At 41.7% G+C, this 23397-nt stretch overlaps 1 protein-coding gene across 2 annotated transcripts in view; it reads left to right on the top strand.

The window, feature by feature from the left end:
* Window positions 1-20690, top strand: part of LOC146986146 (neural-cadherin-like) — an 85793-nt gene extending 65103 nt beyond the window's left edge. For both annotated transcript variants that reach the window (XM_085779810.1, XM_085779809.1), the window contains exons 24-33: window positions 1589-1716; window positions 1841-1968; window positions 3901-4024; window positions 5901-6084; window positions 6375-6541; window positions 8917-9181; window positions 9867-10050; window positions 12387-12637; window positions 18859-19013; window positions 19654-20690. In XM_085779810.1, coding sequence (XP_085635936.1) covers window positions 1589-1716; window positions 1841-1968; window positions 3901-4024; window positions 5901-6084; window positions 6375-6541; window positions 8917-9181; window positions 9867-10050; window positions 12387-12637; window positions 18859-19013; window positions 19654-20223 — 2156 coding nt within the window. In that variant the 3' untranslated portion in view covers window positions 20224-20690. The remainder of the gene's footprint in view (window positions 1-1588; window positions 1717-1840; window positions 1969-3900; window positions 4025-5900; window positions 6085-6374; window positions 6542-8916; window positions 9182-9866; window positions 10051-12386; window positions 12638-18858; window positions 19014-19653) is intronic.
* Window positions 20691-23397: the final 2707 nt, after the last annotated feature.

Here is a 23397-nt window from a genome sequence, read left to right on the forward strand (position 1 = left end):
GCCGTTATTACACTAAAACAGGGAACTTAATTTTGTGCGATTAATTACTGGGTGGAAGCTCCTCCGATATATGAGGCAAATTTAGTTTGTTAGTGTGCTGCTGTGGAATATGAGCACTCATTCTCCTGAGTATACAGTAAGTGCTCCATGCAGTGCAGCACAGACAAAACCAGTTTAACGGTTTATTCTACATGTAATACTTTGTTTGTGCACCTCAAGGAGTTGTGTTTATTCGTATCCCCCAGTGTCAAAGCAGCAGTTCGCCTTTTGAACAGACTCAATGGCAAATTGACAGTCAGTGTCTTACTCAAGGACTTTTGAGCAGCAGAGTTTATTCATGCTGAGACAAGTCAGTTGAACTTGAATCCGACACGTGAAGGACAGTAGTTAAAATTTTATCGAACTGAATAGGTGATCGCTATAAAGCCACCGTGTCATCAGGATATTTCAGTGCACTTAAAGCTTACTTTCTTAGAAGCCTCGTCCCTTTGATGATATGCTACTTATAGACAGAGTACACGGCCACTTGTGTATTTATATGGATATTAATATATACACTATAAATGTTACTCATGGATAGGGTTAGGTAGAGATTTTTCTCAGTTAAATGAGCTGGAGAAAATCATTTCAGAAGACAAAGACCATGATTAGGATGATTGAATAATAAAGATACATGTTGTAAATTGCCAATGTGATCATATATGCTAAATCTACATAATATAATATGCTAGAAGCAGGTCTAAGTCATGTTTTTTTGATGACACAGCCTGCAGCTATGATGTTATTACTTGTGAACATGATATCTACTCACGCACACACTCATACATACATATACTTTCCATTTACCATTCCCTGTGCCCAGATGACAGAAAAAAAACATAACATGTTTTCTAATTTAGCACTGGTGGTATCTTGCCATGCAGATAGTTTTTTTCTTTTTTCTTTATTTATTTCTTTTTTGAGATATCAGCCTTTTAGATTTCAGCTTCCACCCCAATATGATAAAGGTGAATTCAATCTCATTTGTGTGTCCCTCACACATTTTAAAATTGAAATTTTGGGGGGGTAAAAAAAAACAAAAAAACAACTCAGCAGAAGCATCTCATTCCAGAAACAGCATCGTCATTATTCGTGATCTTCATCAGAGCTCACTGTGGGCAATCATTTGGGTGAACCAAGCCTTTAATTGATTTTTATTTCCTACTTTACAGCCACATCGAGCTGTTTTCCATCACCTCGTCTCTGCTGCTATTTAGATTTGTGGCTATAACCCAGCTGTGTTATATTTTATTGCCATCTTTTTTTTCTTCTTCATATCGTGTGTTTGTTTTGAGGTGAGATGCTTTCATATGTCCCCTGGGCTTCCTCCCATCCCTGTACAAACTAGTTATTTGCATCTTGCCTTTTTTTTGCCAGGCATTTCGTCACAGTTTGTATTTTTTACTTGACCTTGAATGCACATTTTGTCTGTGCAACCGAGTTGTTTTTCGACGCTACAAATCTCCAAGAGTTGTCCTGCAAAATTTTCATTAAGGTCTAATAATGGTCTTTATTAGCTGGAGTTAATTCTGAAATCCCTTTCCCTCAGAGCTGATTGGAGGTACGCCCAGTCTGAAAATTAACCACGGTTCTGGGACTCTGGTCCTCCAATTAACAAACAGCGCTGGGGTGGCTGACAGACGCTGGCATCGCCTTGACGTGAGGAGCAACAGCAAAGTAAGACAAGTACATTCATGCGAGTGCCTTTACACAGAGAGTGCCTGTATAGCTACAGTATACTGACACATCCACCACACATGCAGCATTGATGACCCCTTCCCCACTCTCTTCCAATTTAAAGGAAGTGCGCTTCACTCTTGATCGATGTTCCAGCGCGATCGTCATGGAGACGGAAGGCGTTGACTCATGGGCAATGACGGAGGACCGCTCCTCCTGTGAAATCCGAGGGGTCACACCCAACAGGGACAAGTAAGATCAATAACTGAGTGAAACAAGACTGACCAACAGTGAGTGCACAGTTAAAAAAAAAAAAAAAACAAGCACTTCCTCTGATATTTAAAGGGAGCTCACAAGCACCTCAGGCCTCCAGTACTAAATCATGAGATAAATAATGAATTGTATTTTTACATTTAAATATATGTAAATAACTACATCAACATTTGTGTTGAAGAACCCCCTGTGTTTATGGTTGAAGTAACCAACAATGAGGTTTTGGAAATTCTCCAGAGATCCTTCAGGGGTTTTCCTGTAGTTACAAACTACTAATCTACTGAGGTTTTCTTTCGCTCACTGTTTTTCAAACTAAAGGCAAGTTTAGGGCCCTAGGGATGATGTCTAAATGCCCGATGCCCCCATAGGGGTAAACAATTCTCTATGGTGCAGAGCATTTGCAGTCACAACAGCAGCAGTTTGTAAGTTGGTAAAAAATTGAGAATAAAGTTATTCATTTACACACAGACATGTACAGCAAAGGTATACTGTATTTCAACAAGGTAAATACAGGATCGTCTTTCATGTAAAGTATGTTAACATATATTGAGGTTTCCAATAGTGTGTTCTCAATTTTTTCTGCCAGAAATCTCAAGCTTCATTGGAAGGATTTGAAAGGATATGTTTGCTGTTCCCTGGTTGTGGCAGTTTGGAGCTGGATATTGATTTTAGTTCATTATGTGCTGACATGTACTGTAATACTCGCTTTGTAACATTAGTGATTTCAGTTGTTGTCTTATCATTTGCATAAACTAATGTTAGCCATTGTTGAAGGGACTGTGATATTCTTTCATGTTAATTATGTAAAATTGACTTAACAGAATCAGCTGCACAGTAGTTGTCGTCGGTTGTTTGTATGGAACGGGGCCCTGGAAGATTAAATTAAGCCTCACAGTTGAGGTTTGTTTTAAAATAATGTGAACATCTAATTAACTTCCTTTTGCAGAAAAGATTGTCCTAACAATAAGCAACACTTTGTTGGAGACAGGACCAGGGTACAGTATATTTTTTATAGGTGGTCAGTGAAACAGTATCTAAAATGATGTTTAAGAACAAGTAATTTATCAGAATCTAATCAGCTAGCGTCTCAGACAGTTTTAAGCTTTCAGTGTTCAGTTTCTCAGTGTACCAGGCTGTCCTGTCTGGAGAGAAGAATCTGTAGATGAAATCCTCTGGTATAATCCTCAAAATACCAGCTAACCTTTCTGACCATGTTTCTGCAAATAGTCGGGTTTTGTTTTGCCACAGCTGAGTTGTTTTTCCCCCACCGTGAGCTTAACGTGCCACTGTGCTTGTTGTTTTGTTGTGTAATTAAGATTTTGAATGTTAAAAATGTACCACCGCTATTCATTTTAATAACTTCTAAATCTTTAGAGCCTTTAAGAACTCTGTGTCCTCCACACTGGATCACTGTTTTACTTTGTACTTATGATACTGATACAAGTAATTGTTATATTAATCTGTGAATATGCCAGTTAACAGGCTTAAATTAACACCGTTGTTTTTATTCATGTTGCCAGTTTTGTTTTTGAAAAAATCACACTTACTGTGCTGAGTCAGTTTTTGTTTTGCGCATTTTGGGAAAACGAGTCACACATATATTTTCAAAATAAGGGGGAAAACAGATAAGAATAAGATGTTATATTGGTTGTCAGAAAGCAGTAATAGTGATGACAGCCTCGGCAAGAAAAGAATGAAACCCTGAATTTTAACCTTGACAGCTTACAGTATGGTGTGTGCGTGTGTGTCTGTGTTCATTCTCCTCAGCTTGCATTCTGCATTTCTTTGTATTGATCTTTGTGTTTTGAATTGTAACCATGAGATCTTTACATGCCGGCTCTTTCTTTTTCTTCTGCTCACATTCTTCCTCTCTGTTTACTTGTATATTTAGAGTTGCTTTTTCATTCCCAGGTACCTAAATGGAAGTCATGTTCTGCAGCTCGGTGGAGTCAGTAAGAACATATCGTATGAATATCCACAGCTGCAGCACAAACACTATACTGGGTGTATAAGGAACCTGCTTGTGGACAGCAAGGTGAAGTATGAAGCAGGCAGATTTTTACTACACAACACACTGTCATGAGGGCTGTTTATGGGACTGGTTATACATGAATGGATTTCTCTATCGTATCCTTTTATTCTATACATGTTTGGATGAAGGACCACATACTGTAGGTGCTGAAGGACTCAACTTCAATAAGAATGTAAATTTGGCCTCAAGGCTATGCTAGAAAACCTCCCAAATGCTGATGTCGCTCGCTTTTCCCTTTCGTTTCTGGTCATAATACCTCTCACAATCTCCGTCTTTGTCTCTGTAGTCAACATGTAGCTACAGGAGGTTTGCCAAGTGGACATATTCCATCTATGTTTCCATACATTTTATTGAAGATGTGCAGCATATACCCAAGCCTAGTTGTTTATTTAATATGAAACCAGTCACATCTGGACAAAACATACTGTTACATTTGATATTTCTGTATCCACAATTGTATGTACAGTATTTCCGTCCCTATAAATCCTTTGCAAAGCCAATTTTAAAACCTGCATTTCAAAAAAACCCATGTTTACTTGATACTGTAGTCACATTCCCTGCATTTTGTTGGTGCATTGCTCTGTTTCTTGGTCCATTACCACCGCCTGAATCTGTGGAATGATGTAAAGCCATTGGCAGGAATGTACGGTATATTGTGTGGGCATGTTTTTTTTTTTTATGCATGGAGGTCTCCATGGCAACATCGTACGTCCTGTTTACATCCCTAAAATAGACATATGACAAGACGACACTAATAGGGGTTACAACATTTGCAAGACCCTTGCTGTCGTCGTCGTCGTAATCTTTATTAATACAGTTAATGTGATAAATTCATAACAGTTTTTTACGTGAAATCTTAATCTTAGACTAATTGCTAACTATTATTGTTGAATAAATGGAGTGGTTTAACAAGTGCAATATTTGGCTCAGAGATGTAGTAGATTAAATGCAGAGAGCAGCATTAAAGTTTTTATTGTATTGCAACATATGGAATATCAATACAACAGCTGCTGCATTGTTACTGTATTATTAATGGTACTACTCCACTCTTCTGCTCTATTATGTTTTGTTTGGCTGTCACAAGTACAATAACTGTATTTCCATGCTGCTAACAGTGCTGAGACAAGACACCTCACTGCCTGCTTGATGCCATCTCTTCAGTCTCTTTGTTTCAGTTTAATTACATTGCAGCATTATTATTTTTTAGCTTGTTGAGAATTCAATACACAAACTAATTTTGTACTTCTTAACTTCCCTGTGAGGAATCAATGAAATATGTATTTTTTTTTATTCTTATCTGAAAAGTAATGATTTAATTATAAAATTTGCGCTTTTCATGATAAATGCTGTATGGCAGGTGTTCCCAAACTTTTCCACGCCAAAGCCCCCCAAATAGCATTAGCTTCTGGTTGGGAACCCCTTTTGCAAACCCATCGAGATTGAGGCTTGATGTCAGGCACAAACTGCCGGGTCAACACAGTTTATGATGTCATGAATGATATTTTGACTGGCAAGCAATTAGAAAGATGAGCATGATGGGAAATAAGGTTTCAATATGTTATGTTACTAAAAATTATATTTCATAATAATTCTCAAAAAAAATAATTTGATTTGATTTTGTTTTTGCTGAGGACCCCCTAGCACCCCTTTGAAAACCGCCGCTGTATGACATTAAACAATCAGTAGTCAGATGAATTGATGAAGTAATTTACATGATCTGGCACAGAGTAATAACAAGATAAAATTTTCAGTCTGCAATAACATTTCCTTTTGCTCATCTACTATGATAACAAGGACAGAGACATCTTTCCTTTGATTTTCTTCCCTTCACTGAATTTCTCTCTTCTTCATATTTTTATTTTCTTCTTCTTCCATTCAGCTGTACGACCTTGGTTCCCCGGCTGAATCCTCCAGCACTGTGCCCGGCTGCTCTCTTATTGACAACCAATGCACCAACATGGAGCAGCTTCCCTCCTGTGGCAAGGGGGGTCACTGTCACAGCGAGTGGGGCTCCTCCAGCTGCCTCTGTGAACCAGGATTTACAGGTCCACTTTGTGACCAGGGTAAGCGTATAAAACAGCTTTTAATTGACTGTGTGCTTTGGAGGAAAAAGTACAGTGAGATCTCGGCGGAGCGAGGGATTTCCAAGCTTCACAGAGTGTGCAGACCAAAACGGGCGATACGGAAAAGTCTGTGTTCCAAAATGTCACTTTGCTGCCGTAGGAAGATAACCTCGACTTACATTAAGGACTTTAGCAGAACAGCACGTCTCTGCTGTGATATGCTTGTATATTTCCCTTATGACAGCTGAATTAATTGAACAAGTCCGTCCTGTGTGTCTTTGATTGACAAGCGGCTCCAGAGTTCTCCTTCGACGGCCGAAGCCACATTCAGTTCCAGCTCTTGTGGTCCCTGCCGGCGCGCCAGACCAGAGTTCAGGTGGGCGTGCGGACGCGGGCCGCCGCCGGTGTCGTCCTCAGTCTGCTCTCCCAGGAGCAAAATGAATATCTACGTTTAGAGGTGAGTCACGGCTGGTCACTCCTCTCCACCTCGACAGCTCTGATTGTCTTGTTTGTGAGCTTTTAAATGATGATTAGAGCCTGGACAATGATTGCCGCAAATGCTTGTCAGGCTGAGAGTGAATAATACCAGGGTTGGAGACATATGGATGGGTGCTGAGGGGGCTGCTGAGTGACATATGCATCTTCTCAACAAGGTCTTTCAGTTAGTCTGCAGAATCTACCATTGAGCTGCTGCTATTTAAAAAATTAACCCTGCTTTATTCAAGGTTATTTCTGTCTCTGGTTAATGTTTCATCACAGTTCAGGCAGCAAATGTGTGCGCTGTAATTCGAGGGCAGAGTGCTCTTAAGCGAAGGTCAGATTTTCTGCTCTGTACTTGAGGGTTTTGACACGGCTTGCTTCAAGTGGTGAGCTCAAAGTCATGCTGCTCGCTTTGCCACAACCGGGGCGGAGCGGTGCTCACGCAGCGCATTTCTTTAGGAGACAAGTCTACTTCACTTTGCCGAACCTTCATGTACGCATCCCCTCTCCTGCCTGACACTTTCCAGAGTGGATATGAAGCCAGTGTTTCTTGTCAAAGCCTTTCATCTCACTGACTGACAGGCGGAGTGTGAACAGCAGCTGGTAGGTAAATGGCTCTGTTAGGACAGTTCCTTTTGGCGAACTCACAGGTCAGGTGTTGGCAGTGAACCCCGCTTCTGTTGTGTATTCCTCGCCACCGGTCCGTCTTTGAAAACATGTTTGTCTTTGTGCTTGTGCTTGTTATTTGTTAGACAGCATTGTTTCAAGCGTCAGCCCCCGTCTCTTGTGTTTCTTGTGGTCTTTACACAACATGAGGAAAAACAACGTTGTCCTCTTCCCCCCGCTGCGGTCCACAGTGACAGGAAAAGGAAAAGGCTGTAGCCTTTACTGTATGTGGGCTATGAAACCCCGTCTCTGTGAAACCCTCTCCGGAGCTGAATTGGTGAACTGTATAAAACATCTGATGTCTGTCTGCGGCAACACGCCGAAGCATTTTCAGCCTGGTTGTCTCAAAGCTCTTAGAGACAGTTGAGCACGAGGCTGGTACGTTTGCAGACAACAGGCTCTAATTTAAAGGGCTGTCTCCCTCCCCTTTCTTTTCTTAAGGGTAGATATGGGAGAGAGTGCACACTGAATAAATAACCACACTTTCACACAAAGGTTACCAAGGGCCATCTGGGTATAAAACAGCATCGAGCTCTTCGAGGAGCGTGGTGTCTCTGTAAAGAAAACATTTATCTAATGCAGTCTGTGAGGGAGTTTTTCGGGAGTCACTGTCTGCTGTTCTGTCAGAGAGCACCAGCACCAGCAGTAAAAAGTCAAAAATCATAGTCTCTCAATTTTATTTTTCTCTTTTTCATTAAATGTGATTTGAGTTTGGAAAAAGTTCAGAAGAATTCAGACTTTGGAAATTCGCTTGAACATTTTGTGCTTAGTGGTGATTGCATACATCTCTGGGGGCACTGCAGAAAATTTATATAATCAGATTTTTTCCTGTGTATTGATTGAGTCCTTTGTCCTTTGCCCATTTTTTGTTGTGGACTCGAGGGCAAAATGAAGCAGCGGGGAGAGCACACTCAGCTTTTACTGTGTGTGTGTGTGTGTGTGTCCAGTGGGGAGACGCATTTGAGACGTCCATGCTGAGGGAGCAATAGTTAATGCAAGCTGGATTGAATGTGAATTATCTTGCCCCACTGTTTCCAATTAAGCTTTGGACATGTACAAGCTGCAGTTAGTGGAGCCCCTCATTGGTCGAGTCCATTGTGTTCACTCATCCTTAACTGCTGAAGATAATTGTTGTTTCTTGTATACCTTCCCTTCGGGATGACTCTGGCTTTTGCCATGCAATGATGCGTACACCGGCACTGCAAAGCATCATGGCTGCAAAATTGCTGAAATAATTTCAACCACTGAAAATTTCATGCCATTTTTCTGGCAGCTTCACACCACAGAGTGTCTTCTCCGGGTAGTTAAAGTTCACAATCCTTCCCTGGCCCTAACTTTGTGCTTCCTTTCCCTTCACCACAGGATCTGGCCTACTTCCTATAATGCTCTTCTGCACAAGATCTGTTGTTGTCCATCAACACAATACAGCAGGAGCCTAGGCCTGTCAGTTTAGACTTTTTGTGTCAGCCCTCAGCTAAACCGTTGATCCACACTATGCACACTAACACAAAACTGTTAAAGCAGCTAATGGCATGACAGGCCAGCTTGTTGTACGGCGATGCAAAAGACTGCAGCAGGAGCGGCGCTTTGTGTGAATGTGAAGCCAATTCAAAGGATTACAATATCTTTTTTCACGCTCCCTCTGTTTGAATGTCCAGATCAGTAAAACACTGCTGTTTATCTCAGGTTATTCAGGGTCTCCTGGTTGTTTTGTACAACCTCGGTGATGGCGACTACAACATCACGCTGCCCTACCATCGCATCGATGATGGAGAGTGGCATGAGGTGGAAATGGACCGGTTCGGGAGAGAGTTCACCCTACGCCTAGACAGAGGGGGAGGACGCAGAGAGGTTACAGCCTCGCCGGGGCGGAGTCAGGAAATCATTATCGACCCATCGGTGGTGATGGTTGGCAACTCTTTTCCTTCAGGACACAACCGCAGCTTCGTTGGTGAGTGGCAAGTTATTTATTTGGAAAGAGTAAGGCTGAGTGAGTTTATATTAAAACAACTGAGTGAAGGAATTAATTGTTAGATTAAAAGTCAGTTGATGATTGATAAGTTAATTAACATACTAATATGTGGATTTATTGGCAAACACATACCCAAAGGAGTGCACTTGTATATCTCTGAAATTAATGGGCATATCAAAGATTCAGTTTTATCTTTGCCACTTACTGGTTCTTCTGCATTTCACAACCTGGCCCAAAGGTGATCCCTTGGTTTCAAGCAGATGAGAGAAAGTGAGTCAGTGACTCTGATCTGTATTTAAATGATGAGTTAGACCCCATCCTTCCCGCAGAGTGAGCAAACTAACCAGCAGAGAAAATATCCTGCAAAAAAAAAAAAAAAAAGTCCATGCTGACAGCTTAGCCTCAGGCTGTTTGTGTGTTTGTGTGTATGAGAGTGTATGTCGGTCTGCACCTGTGTGTCAGCGAGTCATTGTATATGTGTCAATGCTTGCGTGCCTTTTTATTTGAGTTTACACCCCTGCCGTGGCGTAAATGTGAGTCTGTAAAAGATTTCGCCGGAGGACTGGTGTTTTACTGTGCCTTTTTGCATTATAAACTCTGGAAACTTATTTTTCTTCGCCTCCTTCTTTTTTTTTTTTTTTTTTTCTTTTTTTTTTTCCACCAGGCTGTTTGCGAGATGTAAGGTTCAACAACCGCCTCGTCCCCTTGGATAAAGAACAGGCTTCAGAGGGGCTTCAGGTGGTCACTTCACAGGGCGTCTCTGTCGGCTGCTCTTCAGATGCCTGCAGGAAACATCACTGCTCCCCTCCTTTGGTCTGCGTGGACCTCTGGAGACACCACGAGTGCAGGTGCTGTAAATAAACACAAGAAACATCCCAGGATGCTAATGAGGCCTTACGTGATGCAGGCACATTCTGTACATATTTGCATGCATACAGCCAGAGACGAGGACTGCATACCACAGCCGAGCCAATGATTAAATCACTGACTTAACTTGCAAATTGTATTAACAAATGATGTGGAGAGCCACACACCTGCACTATATGGATTTATTACAGGGGCTACACTGAAAATGAAACTGCTACAAGGTAGGTCACATTAGGTTGAAAGCTCTGCATTATCATTTGTCATCTAGAAACAAGCTCTACTTAGATGTAGAGTTTTCTAAGCAAGTGCTTTATCTTAAGAATAAAAGCTAAAACAGTCCAAAACATGTATATAAATTAAATAGTCACTTACAATTGTTTGTTGTTTTACAATTAAGCCGTAGCCGCTACCCTCTGAAAGTTATTTGCATGTGATTCAACAATCACATGGTTTGCATTGGTGATAAAAAATAAGTTTTCCTCAAGCTGCTGTTTTAGATATAGTTCTATAACAACAAATAGGGGGCTGCACAATTAATAAAATATATTTGACATCTGAATTGAGCTACATGGAATATCCAAAATTGAAGGAACTGAAAATAATCTTTTTAGTAACAAGTTAAAATGTGTCACAACATTGTTGTTTATTGATAGCATTATAAACACTGGGGTGCTCAGAGATGCCCTGGTCTGCAAATCATATTCTCCAGACATTCAGGAAACATGCCTGTTTGGTACAAAAATTGCATCATCACCATTGTGAAAATGGTTTTAGTGAAAATGAAATCATAACTTGTATTGTAATTGCAATATCTGTCAAAAAATGAGATTTTCTGCCGTCTCATGCAGCCCTAATGCAATGTTACAATGCCAGAGACACTGACAGTGTTGAAACTGTGTGCATGACTTTTCACCCGCATCTGTAGCTGTCCTTAGCTTTATGGTGCTTTATGGTGAGTTTCATTGTTGAGTTGTCCAGCTGCAACTTTACTTTGCTCTTAAAAGCAATTTTAGGCTATTGCTGTTTTTAGTGGGGAAAAAAACTCTGAAAACCTGCTGCACACTACACTACCTGCTCTGCACCAGAGAGCAGACAAACAGTTGACTGGCTGGTTAATGAAGTGGAGCATTTAGCAGCTAAAGAGGCAAATATGTCCCTCAGGAGAGACCGAAACCACAGCTTTTTACGTTCAGCAGGTGACCAGAAACACAACTCCAAATTAATGATAATGTTGCTCTGTAGCTGCTGGATGTGTAATTAAGCAGTTGTTTGCGAATGCATCAGCCAGTATCGTCTTAAAAGGTGATAATATGAGAGTGCAGTGTTCCCAACTTGTTTCCACGTCCTCAAGTGATTGCAGAAGATTGCAGGTTTGCAAATGTCCTATTAATACAAACATTGCATATGACTCAGAAGCACTCACTGATGGTGCAGTAGAAAGTGAGAAACCCATGATCTTTACCATTTACCAACATTTACAAGATGTGCTATAACTGTGAATGACCTATAATTAAGCAGCAGTAAACAATTAATTAACCAATAATGTTGTGATTACTTAAAATTGTTTGAATAAGTGCTTTACTAGAGAGTGGAAACAAAAGTTCTTTTTGTCTACCCTGTTCATCACAAAAACATTACAGCACACACACAAGACTTGAATTAGTTTTTGCACATCATACGCCACTTGTGTTGTATAACACAGTCTGTGCGTCTGAGTGTTTTTCATGGTCTGATGAGTTTTCTGCAGCACCCTTGAAATCAAAGTGTCCACCAGATGGCAGCTAGGCTGAGTTCAGCCCAGTTATATTGTGTGTCTAATAGTGTGTCGGCCTTAGAGAATGGTGTATAACAGCAGTGACTGTCAGAGTCTGGGCTGCCCCTTTAAACCCTGCATGGCCACTGGCTCTCCTGGCTGTGATTTCAAGACTCTGAACCAGTGTGGGACTTTTCACTGCGGCTGGATATCCATATTCTGTGATTGCAGCACAGCCTCGGGATACAAAGCAGTGGAAGAAGCTGGGGCAGGGGTGAATGATATTCAGGGGGATTTTTGTACAAATATACTGAGGGACCAGTACTGCAAAGCCAATCTTAGCTTCTTGGTTTCTCTTTGTGTTTTTCCTGCAGTACAGTCGACACTATAACCTTCAAAGAGCATATCTTTGAATCTGATAAAAGAGGTGTAACTCCTGAGGGATTTATTTTTACACTGTCAGCGTAGGTTTCATAGCTCTGTAGATTTCAGCCTTCCTTTTATCTGACAGTTTCCCAAGTGTCTCTTGTCTTTGCTTTACACCACCGTCTCTTCCCTGCGCAGGTGCCCTCCAGGCCACCTGACCAAAGAGAGCTCCTTGGGAAAAGTCTGCGTCTACACGCTGTGCGCGAGCCGGCCGTGTCGCCACGGCACCTGCGTGGCTCACTCTCCGTCCCGCTACACATGCCACTGCAGCGAGGGCTACCGGGGCCGTCACTGCGAGGTGACGCTCGCCATGTTCCACAACGAGGACAGCACCAGCCTCAGCCTCAGCTCCATGTTCGCTATCAGCATCTGTGTCCTGGCCTTTCTAGGTAGCTATGTCGACTACGTCCTCTTCTACCTGTGGTAACAACTCTGTCATCATCTTTTCTCTTGCTTTTCTTAAAACGTCTTTTGTATGTTTTTGTCCACAAATTTCATTCTTTTCTACATTGACTTTCATTCTGTATATTTATTTATTTCTGTTGTCATCTTCATGGTGTAATTCTTCCATTATGTCTGGTGTTATCTGTAACATCCTCTGTTTTATTTGCTTTCCGCCCCTTGTTTGTTTCTGTGAAATCTATTCATACACATTTCTTGTAGCTGTATTGATCTCTTGAGTTGTGCCAGGATGTGATTTTGCCGTGCAGGAGGGTTTCATGTTCCCACCAACGTCTCGTGGAGGTTGGTGGAAACATGAAATAAATAAACTCACTGGGAGAGAAGCATGGAGGAAAACATTGTACACTGTAACTGTGCGATTCACGGGGACGCTGTACAAGTCCCCGCAGAGTTGTGGAATTTCTTTGCGTTGTTCTATATTTCTCATCACTTCTGTGTCCTCTGTCTTTTGCAATGTTACGCTCCGACTTCAGAAGTCAATTTCACTCTCAGCCTTATTTCTGTCTGTCCAACTTATTTTATTTTCCACCATCCACTCATTTCACTCCCTTAATGTCTTTGATTTGCCTTCTTCTTTTCCTTCCACACGTCTATGCACAGATTATGTTTTCCCAAGTCAACCTAAATGTTTCCGTGTTGTGCACTTTCATTTTATGTGCAGTGTTTGAAAGTATAAGCAAGAAAAAAACCCTCTGAAGTTTAAACACATTTTCAGTTAATTTTAGGTTTCTATCTAGATCCAAGATGAACCTTAGTTTTCAAAATCATTCTGAATGGGATTTAGATTAGTTGTGATTGAGGGGTTGTTGCTTAATGGAATGGTTTAGATTTGACAGTGTCAGTAATACAGATAGGAGGAAATACATGTGCACAGACTCCTGTGGCTAATACCTGGCATCGAGCAGGTTGTAAGAAAAAAGAAAAGAACAGTAACAAACAGCCTCTTGTACAAAAAACATTTTGTGCCAACATACAAGAGGCAAAAACATTTGAACGACTTACAACAGCAAACAGCACCTGCAGCGTCCTCGTACACAACTCTCATTTCAGAAACAGTTTTGCTCATTGTGTATTTTAAGATGTGAAAGCGTGATTGCTCTAAAAATAATGCCCCAGCTTGATGTTTACATCCTCTGATGGGAAAAATACCCACTGCTGTCTGGCTACCCACAGAGGACTGTGACTTCAAAATAAAAGCGCCCCATGCGGAGGTGTTTCTGTTCTGTTCATGTTAAATGGTGCGAATGTTACCTACGAAAAGGGGAAAATATTCACAATTTCTAAATTACATACAACTTATTTATGTTTTTTGGTTTTTGTTTTTTTGAGCAAACTGTCTTTGTTAATATTTTTTACCATCCTTTCACATACACTTCTAAACTGACAGCTTTCAATACTACAGTAAATGGACTTGAGCTTGAGCAAGGTTTTGAGCTTGGTAACCATGAGTGTTTGAGATAATCTCGTTGCTCTTGAAAGGCTTTAATTAGCGTACGTGTTTCCCATAATTGAGCATATAATCCTTCAATTTGTGTGAAAATTTAAAATTAATCTAATTAGTGACCTTTGATCATAAATTCCTCTGTAATGTATCCTTTAAGAACACGTAAAAAGTGAACTTTCTGTTAGAAAGAGTAACCTTAATAGCTATACACTTCCAGTATGGGAAAAAAAAAGTCTGTGGCATACTCAACAGCCTCTTAAATGATTAACTATTGACATTACAACTGTAGCATTAGATCTACTGTATCTGAGACTGTGTTTTGGAGCTATGGTCAGCACTACCTCAGACATTTAATGTCTGTTGAGGCACTTGAAAAAACCAAAGAATAATAATGTATTACTTACTTCACTAAACTAACCACAGCGCCATAACGCATTCAGAGCTATAACACAGCATGCAGTCAAGATGCAGGTGAAAAGTCATGCAGAGGTGAGAGAGATGTATTCTCTATTTGTGTGTGGAAAACAAGCTTTGCACTTGATTCAAATACATAATTAAATATGACAAGTATTTAAAAGATGATTACAGAAATGGAAGTAGTAAAAACTGAATTAGTAAGCCTGAGGTGTAGGAGTTTAGGGTTCTTCACTGAAAAAAGATCTTCCCTTTTGAAGATTTTGACTTGTAGGATGATCTAAGGCTGGCCTCTGACATATAAGAGGTCATGTGTTCAGAAATGTACACCAGAGCCCTAGCATTGATTGCTTTGTAGGTGAGGAGTAGAATCTTAAAATCAATAAGTATAAGATGAGGGTTATGTGGTTTCTTCTTCATGTCTATAGAGAGCCCTGCTGCTGAATTCTGAAGTTTTATGACTGATGCTTTGGTGCATAGTGTTATTTAAGCGAGAAAAGGTATGAATACATGGATGACCCTATGGTATATGGAGCGGTTTAAAAATACTTTAGATAATCCTCTCCAAAAATAGTCTGTCTCTTATTGGTTACATGCAGAAATTCTCACATACAAACAAGTTTAAAGCCGAAAGCCGTGTCCTTAGAAACACTCCGACTGATACTTTCACAAGAAATTTAAACTGATAATTAATTCATCCTACGTTTTATTTTATTTTCTATTCTACTTTATATTAATTCATTCATGAAAGCATTTATTAATTTAATCTAAGAAAAATGCGTTCCACTCAAGAGTCCAAAACCCAGAGATATTTAATTTATAATGATAAATGATCACATTTGGCGTTTGGTGATGATGTGAAAATGATAAATCAGTTATCAGAATAGTTGATGATTAACTTTTCTGTCGATCGATAAATCATCTCAGTGTTTTAGCGACAGCGTTAGAACTGAAGCAGCTAAGTGCTGATGACACCGGCCCACTTCTGTAAACAGTCACTAAAATTGCAGGGTTGATGGTTTTATGAGCTGTGTTAAGATCTAATAGGATAAAAATTCAATATAGACCAAGCTGCCAGCAGGGTCTTTTAAATGCATATGCATTGATACGGCTGCACAAACACACCACCCCTGTGTCAAACACATGAGCTCTCCCTTTAATTCATTGTTGAGGCTCAGGGAAGAGATGGTTTAATTGGGTTAGTTTCAGGGATTGTAGCTGAGGAAATGTGATTTTTCCTTTCCTCACAAAGATAGAAGGACAAACATGTGTGCATGTGTGTGTGTGTGTGTGTGTGTGTGTGTGTGTGTGTGTGTATGCTTGCGTGATGTTGCACTCACTACCCTCTGTAGGGCCACATCGCTGTTTATGAGTCTTTCTGTCAGAGACAGGCTTATAAAACGCCTGGGCGATTCAATACACTGTCCCTGCCTTTATAACTGACTCAACATTCCCTCCAGGGCATGTGGCTAGTATTGGGACATCAGTTATTCTGACACTTGAGAGTGAAACGTATAAAGCGGTCTTCAATATTTGATAATGAATTCAAAGATGATAAAGTGTGCCTTGGCATCATTCATGAAAACCTATGTGTTGGGTGCATGCGAACTAAAAGACAGTGCAATCTATTTGAAGCAGCCTGCCCGCTGCTGCTGATGAGGCATTTACATTCAAGGCTCAAATTCTCACTTCAACAAGAAACACATACTGTCCTACTTTATATTTCACAGTCAGTGGACTGCGCTTTGGTGGCTGTGTGTTTTCACACCTTTTATTTCAACAAAATAAGCCAAATAAATCACTGAACTTGAAGAAAAAAAAATAACATCCAGCTTGATCGTGAGGTGTCACAATCAACAGCCCTGGATGTGGAAGTGAAATGAGTTCAGTGGTTTGGTTTTAATGAACATCTGGTTATATAGTATGCAGTTGCTCAATGATAACCCCCCCATCACCACAGGAACCGCTATCATAAATACACACTCGCACTCTGTGCACCCGCTGCACGAAGCGAGACTGCTGGCTGCTGGGCGCTAAATTAAAGGGGGACTCTTACTCTGCCTCAACATGCATTAAAAGTTAAAACGATCATCCATTATTAAGTTTTACATAAGCCATCACAGGCCCACTAGAATGTGAGTTCAGTGTGAGCTATTGACTGAGCCAGATGAGCTGATATCTGACCAAGCCTCATTAGTTCAGCATCAAATCTGACATTCGCTTTTTGAAGAATGGAAGAAATTAGCCTCCCATATGGGTTTCTGGATGCCAAGCGATCATGTAAAGTGCCTGTTCTTTTTATTCCCTGAGTGATTCATAAATAAATGATTTTTTCAACTCTTCCCCATCTCTCACCTGTCTCATTTCCTCCTGCTCCTTCGTCAGTTTTCCGTTCTCACAAATCTTCCCTTGATGTTTCATCTGTCTTTTTTTTTTTTCTCATTAAGCTCAGGCCGAAGCTGCAGCGATAGAGTTAAGTGTTTTGATCAAGCTGATGTTGTTTACTCGGCTCTCATTCATAATGTACAGTCCGGTCCATGGCTAACATCATAATACCCTGTTCATAGTAACGGTTAGAGGGCAAAGAGGCAGCAGCATTATGGATTGATGAATGACTGTGAGGTTTGTTCTCCGCCCTGGGTGATATTGATCTCACTGGAATGTAGCTGCACGAACACGCACGCACGCACACACTCGTACAACTCCAGGCAGTAGTGGCTGCAGGTGTAAGAGCCAAAACAACCATAGAGTGAGAGAAAGTGTGTGTTTACCTGTGCCTAATTGTGTGTGTGTGTGTGTAGGCTATGTGTGTTTGGTGGAGTGGTTGTGAATCGAACTGCTCCCCTATAGAGATGTGTTTAATATTAGCTCAGGTGATGGTTGAGGGCTGAGGTGAACTCAGGCCTGCAGGCAGCAGGTAATTCTGGAGGTGAGGAGGAGGGCCGGCGTCTGGTTGGTGCCGGGCCTCATTGAGATTCTGGTGTTTTCTGCGTGGGCACTCTGGACACAGCGGTGAAGGAGCTGGGTCAGCTGATCAATACCGCTCTCCCCTCCACCCCATACTGAGGACGGCCGGCTGAGGAGCGAGGGTGGAAGCTTACTATCCCTTTGTTGCTGTCTAATATGAGAGCAGCATAGAAAGAGGAAAGCGCAGCAGCACAAGTGTCAAAAGACCTTCCTGTTGGTAAATAAATACAGATGATGATTTTTAATTGAGATAACTTTTTTTTTTAGCAAGGAGTAGCTCTCAGGGAGTTGTTTTTCTGTCATTGTTTTTGAGTACCTGCCTGTTAGTGTGACCCCAAAGAGCTGTTGGTGCATTGTTCTCTTTCGAAGCAATTACTTTAAAAAATCCAGACTAATGTGATTACCCTGCATTTCTCAGAAGATTTCCAATTAAACTGATACTTAACACGCACCATATAAACTACTCTAGTTGAAATGGATCCCATCTAGTGTGAGAGATAAAAGCCGAGGCCAGACAGAGGCCAGAGAGGGACGGAAAAATAGGAACAGCGAGAGACTTAATGAGTGAGGAAGACAAGAGGAGAGACAGAGGGAAATTCCTGTATAGAGACAAAAAAAAGAATCAGAGATAAAAAAAAACGAAAGAGAATCAGTCTGAACTTGTAAAAACAGATAGCAAGGAGGAGAAAAAGAGGGAGGGATGGCAGATGGGAGAAAAATACTGGTTGAGATTAATGGACTTTAAAGGTCAGTCCAGCATGTTGTATAATTCAGCACACAATAGCTGTGATTGATGTGTGTGCTGTGGGACCTTTCCTGCTCGGTTCCTGCAGCATTCCTCTTGACGCTTCAGCCGAGCCACCGAGGCTTTGAGTTTAAGTTGGGAGGAGTACAAATTCAGTTAATAGGTTTCCAAGGAACTGTGGTTTTTGATAAGCCGGGAAACATCAAAGGCAGTAGGTGGAAAGGTGGTGCCTCTGTTTCCACCTATGTTCCATTAGTATGTCTTAACTGTACGGTCGGTGCAGCTAATAGGTCGTACAGGACAAATCAGTGTGATGGAAAATCCATTTGCAGTCAAATATCAGGCTGTGTTACCTTTCTATTCAAATGGATGCTGCCTGTTATATTGCATTTGATGAAAAACACATATATTCACATTGCCAGTGTGGTATTTACTCATATTTCTGTGTTATATAATCACTTTCCGCTCACATAGTCAATTTCATTTACACCCACAGATATGTTTTTCTGCTTAGAATCTCAATTGTAATTATGTGCGAGTGCTCCTGCTGCGTTAACCTGCTCTCTGGCACCCCTCAGTGTTGATGCTGGGCCTGTTCCTCTACTCCTGCTGGAGGAGACACAAGGGCCTGAAGGAGGGTGTGTACCATGTGTCTGCGCACCACGGCGAGTGGGAGGACATCCGAGAGAATGTGCTCAACTACGACGAGGAAGGCGGCGGGGAGCAGGACCAGGTAAACGTAAAAAAAAAAAAAAAAAGGCGAGATGATATTTAGACAGGCAGGGGGGAGTAAAGAGAGTGCACGACACGACACAAATATGGCACCACTTTAAGTTCTCATTTCCTTGGCTGTGAAATTGAAATGTCATCACACACTGCACTTCGGGACATTTTAAAGGGATAAACGTACATGAGTGAGGGCAGAATTTTAAACTAACATAGCCCGAACAGTAACATTTAATAGCAAACAGTGCCTTGAAATTAAAACCAAATATCTTTTCCCTGGAGATCTATGAATGTGAGTCAATTAGCTGAAATTAAGCAAGTAGACACCAAAAGCTGTTAATGCCTCTGTTTTAATAGGGGTGGTAATAAGACCCCCCCTCCTTTCCTCTGCAATCAGATAATTAATTACTTGGCTAATCAATGGGGCTGTTTTTGCCAACATCTCTTCCTACATGGTGGATCTTCGTTTTAGTCTGGGGAACAAGTTCATTTGCTAGCAGATGCATTAGCTGTGCAACACTGCTCTGAGCGCAGATTGGTGTCATGTGGCAGAGTTGCTTTTCATTATCCCCCGAATTCCTGAAAAGATTACCCAGGAACAAAAGAAACACCTCTTTTCTCCTCTTCTGTCTCTTTCCTTCTCTCAGAATGCCTTCAACATGGTGGAGCTGCAGCGCTCCCTCCAGCCCAGCCCGGCACAGTCGCTCCGCTACAGCTATCCACACAGCATCATCTCCTACCCGCAGAGTAAGCTTCCCCAGGACAACAATAAGAAGGTGGTGTCTAATGGAAACGGCAGCGCAGCAATCGCCCTGCGTCTGGCCGTCCCCCCCTCAGAGACAGAAACCCTGCCTTCTCCCCTGACCTTCCGCCGCTCCCAGAAAACCCTCTCCTTCTCCAGCCAGGACTTAGCCCGCTACCTGTGTGAGGTCATCAGGGACATGGAGCACCCGGAGGAGCTCGGCGGCACCATGACCACCCCGCGTCGTCCCTCCGGAAAGGAGCGCGGCCTGGCGGCGGTGCGCTCCCTCAGCTCCCTCAGTGCATCTCAGGGTTCAGAAGCCAAGCTCCAGGGGGCCCAGAGCTCCCGGCTGGACAAGTTCAAAACCCTCCGAGCTGTGGTCTGCGATTTGAGAGGAGACTCCAAGGCTCCGGAGGGCCAGAGAGACAAAGCGAAGGAGAGCAGAGGGCAGCTGAACTGCGAGAAGAGCGGGTGAGGCTGCGTTCGGAGAAACTGAACTGAAGGTTACAGAAAAGCAGCTCTAATCAGAGAGTGATGGAGGAATTCATAAGGGAGATAATTAGATGTGAGATGCTCTGAGACTGGGAGGCTGCTTGGATCTATGTGAAGTCTGCCCTAAATGTACTGTATTGATGAAACTCTGAACTCTTCAGTTCTTTGATATAAAAAAATGTTTACCAATGAATGATCAGTGATGTATTGTTTACTTGGCATTGCACTGTACAGTATTTACTCCACAGAAAGCACTTTTTGGAAGCGCCCTGTGTCCAAACTACTCATGTCATAAAACTCATAAGAGTAAAAGTCGGCAAACGAGTTTCCCGTGAGAGAACCGGAATCTTTTTGCTGTTAATGACTCATGAAAACGTTTGTGTGACAAAATGATTTTGTTTCATTTGTATTATCTATTTCCTTTTAAATAAATGAATATCTTTGATAATATTTCGAGCTTGATCTTGTTCACCAGTTCACATTAATGATCGTCAATTCTTCCGTTTTTGAACTTCAAGCCCACTTTCATCATCAAATGTTGCTCAGGGTGTGTGTGGGGGTTTTTTTTTCTGGTCAGCAGACACAAAGTAAAATAAGATGTCGGTCTTATTACCTCCACATGAATAACTCGTCTGTGTATTTCCAGATGAATTTATCTCCCTTTTATTCCTGGCAGTGATCAGGATGACGATTCATGACCAAGAATTAAACTAAAACATCTGTTCTTGTCTCATTCAACTAACTCTGACCAGCAACAAAGGCCTGATGAGAGGAACAAAGTCAATTTCAGGATTAATCATTTATGTCCAGAGCCTGTAACCCCCCCCGACCTGAGCTTCTGGGAGTCTCCAGCATGGACTCCAAAGTGTGGAGGTCCCAGCAGGCCGCCCTACACCATACTTAATTGGCCGACATTACTGGAGTTAAACAGCTGTGACACTGGAGCAAGCCGCTGGGGAAGAACACAGAGCGGCTGCATGCAGCTGATGGTTTTGATGTCTGTATCCGGTCCATCTACAGTATGCACCTACATAATGCAGCATGCTGAGAGATCTAAGAGGCAAAACGTGGATGGTTCCAGCTCTTGACGGTTTTTAAGGAGCTGTGCATAATACTCTATTTATGAGCCATGAAGTAATGTATGAAATCTCAGCATGAACTCAACCATCGCCATGGCTTTTATGCCACAGTACATCTGCATCTCTACTGACGTTCATGTTAATACTAAATTGTGTGATTAAGTGCTGTTTAATCATTACTGAGGTTAATGTGTTGTGTGAATGCACACCGCCATCTACTGGCAGCCATGAGGCACTGCATCTAACACACAGAACATTTCAGTTCCTCACATCACATGTTACTGTTTATCTCTGCAGCACACACAGGTGCCATCCCCCATAGTGAGTTCATGGGGTCATCTCTAAAATCATGCATTAAAATCTAAAACTAATGCTAGTACATTTATTTAAAAAAAATAATAATTTAAGCACCATGCATAATGACATTTGAATTTAAAGCGCAAATGTCCCTTACTGCAGTACTTTTTTCCTAATTCACTGTGCATTAACAGTTATGTAATACAATTTTGACTTGAATTAAAGATTAAGATGAAATTGTAAATGTGTCTGGTGCTACCCGCACATGGGTCTCCAGGTCTTTGTCTTAATAAATATTGAAAAGGTATGATTTTAAATGAAGCCATCTCTAGTCCATCTCCAGTAGACTGAGAAAGTGGTCAAAGCTCCAGCTGTTCCTGTGAAGCAGGTCACTGGCAGCAGATCTGAGGCGGTGCCAGGTGTGACTGTGAGCAGGAGTTTCTTTAGCATGAGAGCAGAGCTCACAGCAGAACTACCCTGGATAAACAGGATAAGATAAGCACGCCTGCTGTTATTTATCTCAAAGTGGTGTAATTTACCTTACCGCCATTAGAGGACAGCATTGAGTTCAGAAACTGCAGGAGCATCTGTGGGGAGATTAGAGGGTAAAAAGCAAAATGACCAAGTGGAGTGAGAATGAAGTATGAAAATGATGTGCTTCCTACAGTATGCCATGACCTTCACCTGCAACTGGACACCTGTGAGAGACTTTGAACCAGCATATCAGACTGTTTACTGCTCTACTGCATCAACGCCACAATGAAAAAATAAAGCAGAGCCAGCCATACAAAGTAATCAATGAACTCATCGAGCATCAAAGCAGTGTTGTAGCTGGTAATGAGTTCAAATACAGTTTGGTAGTTTATCACAGTGTAACACAGGGGGGTTGGGCTCCTACTGGACAGTTTCTCTTCTTTGAGCCACTGATAATTGTATTTAAATGACCCAATATAAGAGGTCTAGAGGGGACATGTCTCTTGAACAGCTCATAGAGATCTCAATCACAACAATTAGACACTATTGTTTTATAAAGGGCCACAATCCAAAATGATCTTAACCATGTAGATTCTGTTTTAAGAGCTTATCAAATGTTTTCAACTGAATATCTCCCTCGTGAATGGCGTAGATTAAAAGTGCAAAGTTCAGGGCCGGCTCTACGCAGGGGCAAGAGGGGGCAGCGCCCCCTCAAATAAATGTCTTGCCCCCTCAAATCCAAATTTAGAAGTTGAGAAAGCACATTTTAATATACTCAAAAAATGACAAAATTATCTGCAGTATCACAAAAATCCACCTACTGACTACCTTTCAGTTTTGTAAATCTTGACCATAGTAGACCCCCCCCCCCCTCCTCTTCTCAGAGTACACCAGAATGCTTCACTCACATTTTAAAATCACAAACATTTTCTGGGGGGGATGCCCCCAGACCCCCCTACAGGGGTTTAGCTACTCACCTTTTTCACCCCCTCTGGGTTTGCAATGCATCTTCAGGTATATGCACCCCTAACCCCCCATATAATGTGGCTCTTTGCATTACGACAGTAACAAATTTGGGCTCTAAGACCCTGGTTGGCCCCCCCGGCCCCTAGTTGGACAGGTCTGAAGGTAGAGGCCTGACAAAGTGCAATCCACTTCTCCAGGTTGGGGTTGGACACATAGTCAACAACCCAATTCAATGAAGTTACTATAAGCACGGAGAAAAAAAGTGCTGGAGCATGATGTGTTCACATGATGCCCCCTTCATGTTTCTGACTGCCCCCTCATATATGCCTGCCTAGAACCGG

This window comes from Trachurus japonicus, chromosome 6, assembly GCF_045865225.1.
Source record: "Trachurus japonicus isolate A0001 chromosome 6, Traja_1.0".
In the NCBI taxonomy this organism is placed as follows: domain Eukaryota; kingdom Metazoa; phylum Chordata; class Actinopteri; order Carangiformes; family Carangidae; genus Trachurus; species Trachurus japonicus.